Source organism: Sorghum bicolor, chromosome 4 (genome assembly GCF_000003195.3).
Source record: "Sorghum bicolor cultivar BTx623 chromosome 4, Sorghum_bicolor_NCBIv3, whole genome shotgun sequence".
Taxonomy (NCBI): Eukaryota; Viridiplantae; Streptophyta; class Magnoliopsida; order Poales; family Poaceae; genus Sorghum; species Sorghum bicolor.
In genome coordinates this window covers 55,503,617-55,506,862 of record NC_012873.2, presented here as the reverse complement: position 1 = coordinate 55,506,862, position 3,246 = coordinate 55,503,617, and the positions used below count along the sequence as shown (strand labels likewise).

Here is a 3,246-nt window from a genome sequence, read left to right as displayed (position 1 = left end):
GGTGAGTGTCAGTTCTTCGAATGTGCTCATAGGGGTAAGGTTTGCGTACGTGTGTTCATAGGAGTGAGTGTGCGTGCATGTTAAGCGTCTGCGTTGTAATGTGTAATTAAAAAAAATCTCTTATAAGTTATAACTAACAAAACGCAATAAACAATATCCTATGTATTATTTTTTTATTGAAATTTATGAATCAATATGAATGTGTTATGGGTGCATACTGAACTTTGGCGCCACCACCCCAACATCACAACAAGGATGCCACATAATATACATGCATCAAGCTTCTTTGGTTACACTCATCTGCAGAGTGTGACTTCTGTATCCCACAAAAAAAAATACAGTAGGAATACTGCCAAAGCACACAATATAAACCAAAATTGTGTCGGCCATGCACAGAACAGTAGTATTTCCTTCATCTTTTTTCCTTTTCTTTTCATCTATCTAATTCTGGCAGCTCTACGGCTGCTGTATTTCGCCCATGACTTCTTCACAACCTCTGGCACCTCCCTGCTGGCCAGAGCAGACATCACCCTAGCCCTGGTCACCTTCTTCACCAGAAGCTTCCATGTCGTGTCCACTCCCTCTTCCTGCATCTTGGCCTTGAGGTTGCTGGAAGAGGAAACAAAAATCACTTCAGATTCATAACAAAATGGTTTTGAAAGAGGCACATGTACAGTCATGGTAGATATTAGTACAAGGTTGAAGGTTATGGTGGATGCTATCTCCTGTCTACTGACGCATGCACTTTCATTAACAGTAGTCAGGTCAGGTGGTCCTTCAGAGTTCATTTTCTTTCATGCCATTCATGTGCATCTGTACCCCCCCCCCCCCCCCCCCCCCCCCAGGAGTACGTTTTCAGCAGAGGAACAAAACACTTGCAGCCACAGAATTGTGCACTGTTCCCTCGTGTTGTTGGTGTTGCTACCAACTGCCTCTACAGGTCGTCCACATGCACACCAGAAAGAAACGAAAAAAAGAAACATTTTTTTACACGACATTTGTCGTGTGCATGATGATTCATCTGCATTGCATTTACCTGCACAAGGCAACTTTGCAAGGCTCGCCGCCGTCACCGTCGCCGTCGCCGGCGCGGTCGCAGACGGAGGCGTGGAGGCGGAGGAGCTGCAACGCGCGCGTGCAGCGCGGGCAGGCGGCGGGCTTCCTGGTCCTGCCGCCGCACGCGGCGAAGTGCCGCATGAGCTGCTCGAGCCCCCAGCGGACGCCGTCCTCGTCCTCGTCCTCGCACGGCGACGGCGAGGCTTCTTCTGTGCCAGCGAAGATGCGGTCCAGGAAGGCCATGGCGTCGCTGAGCTGCCCGTACACGTGCTGCGACGCACGCTCCCTCTCCCACCTCTCCTTTCTCTGCCAGGAAAATAAAATGGTTGAGACTGACGTGTCCGCGTCAGGGAATGGGAATCGTGGTACTCGTGGTCTATTTTTTGTACGTGTTTGGAGCATAGCACAATTTCGACTGTACGTCTGTACCACAAGATGGGGCCAAACTCTAGTGTCAAGTTGAATGAATTCAGGATTGCTTCACTCTAAGTAGCAGCATGGTTGGGCTATCTTTGTTTGAAACAAATTGTTTCTATCAGGAGTAGAGTACAGCATCTGACTATGTGAAAATTCAGTAGAATTTTAGGTGGGCTGGAACTATCTCATACAGAAGCTGGTGTGCCATGGAACTGTTGGCAGTGTTGAGCAGCACAGCCATCAAGAACTGTCAACGATGACTCGTCATAGAGATCATATGATCCATACGGCGCTGCCATGACTCGGAAACTTGTTTCTTAATCCAAAACACAAAAAACAAGAGGCACAAGCGAGAGACGCAGACGCACCTGGTCGGCGTCGTGGAGGAGGTGGAGCAGGTTGAGCCGGAGCGCGGCGTCGTGGCGGCCGGCGAAGCGCCACCCCTCGGACCGCTCCACGGCGTCCAGGTCCTTGGCCGCGAGGCGCGCGCACGCCAGGTACAGCCGCGGCGCGTCGCAGAGCGCGGCCAGCTTGAGCGCGTCCACCGCGCGCTCCGCGGTCAGGCCGCGCGCCGCCACCGCGGCCTCCGCGCGCCGCTTCAGCCACGGGACACGGTACGCGTGCGCCAGCGCCAGCAGCGCCGGCCCGTGCGCGTCCTCCTCCTCCGCCCACTCCCCCGCCCCCGCCGCCGCCCTGCGTCACGCACAACGATCAGCGAGGAGGATCTACTCCGGCGGGGCAAGCGGGACAGGCCCGCCGCGGCGCCATGGGATGCTGACATGCTTGCGTACCTGGGGTTGGAGTAGAGGAAGCGGAGGAAGGCGACGACGGCGTCGGAGGGCGCGCCGAGGACGCGGACGGTGGTGCAGTCGGCGGCGTCCCACCCGCGGCCGCGCGCGCCCACGATCATCCGCTCCAGCACCGGGGACGCCGCGGCCTTCGTCCCGCCATCGTCGATCGGGTTTACGTATGCACGCAGGCATAGCGAGAAATCTTAATCAGCGGCAGGTGATCGATCCGCATCAATTTCATTCACACACACGAAAAGGGAACTCACAAGAACCGAGGAATGCGCACGGATGGTGCTCCCGTCGGACGTGACCACACGGACGTCGGCCGGCGACGGCCGGAGCGCAGCAAAATCCGCGCAGAACGCCATTCCACAGCAAATGCCTGCTGCTCTAGTATATGCTGCTGTTGTTGGGAATCGGGATGTAGCAAGAACACCGTGATCTATATAGCCATATAGGACCTGTAAAGGATAGCTGCCTACAATTAGGTGGAAACGCGAAAGAACGAAACTGCGAAAGAACTGCGGTTCTATACTGGAGGGAGGAAAAAACGTGGGTCGTGGCCTCGTGGGAGCTCAAGAAGAGCTCTAGGACCCGATTTTTATATGCAAAGTGTACACGCGGGCCGGAAAGCGACTGAAATATTTTGAAGCGTTAATTAACCAAGGCCTTGTTTAGTTCACCCTGAAAACCAAAAAGTTTTTAAGATTCCCACATCAAATCTTGTGACACATGCATGAAATATTAAGTATAGACGAAAACAAAAACTAATTACACAGTTTAGCTGTAAATCACGAGATGAATCTTTTGATTCTAATTAGTCCATGATTGGATAATATTTGTGACAAACAAATGAAAGTGCTACAGTACCGAAAACTTTTCACTTTTCAGAACTAAACAAGACCCAAGGGATTGGACCAAGGGCCGGTCCACAATTACCCGATCGTGCCAACCGACACGCGCCGCCTCGTGTATAAAATAC

General features: G+C 52.9%; 1 protein-coding gene across 1 annotated transcript; it reads right to left on the bottom strand.

The window, feature by feature from the left end:
• LOC8056481 (BTB/POZ and TAZ domain-containing protein 1) lies at positions 245-2,903 on the bottom strand. The gene is made up of 5 exons (XM_002452349.2): positions 2,531-2,903; positions 2,265-2,410; positions 1,842-2,166; positions 1,037-1,362; positions 245-609 (listed from the first exon to the last, which is right to left on the bottom strand). Exons 1-5 carry the CDS (start codon positions 2,630-2,632, stop codon positions 438-440), a joined length of 1,071 nt encoding a protein of 356 aa, XP_002452394.1. The 5' UTR covers positions 2,633-2,903; the 3' UTR covers positions 245-437.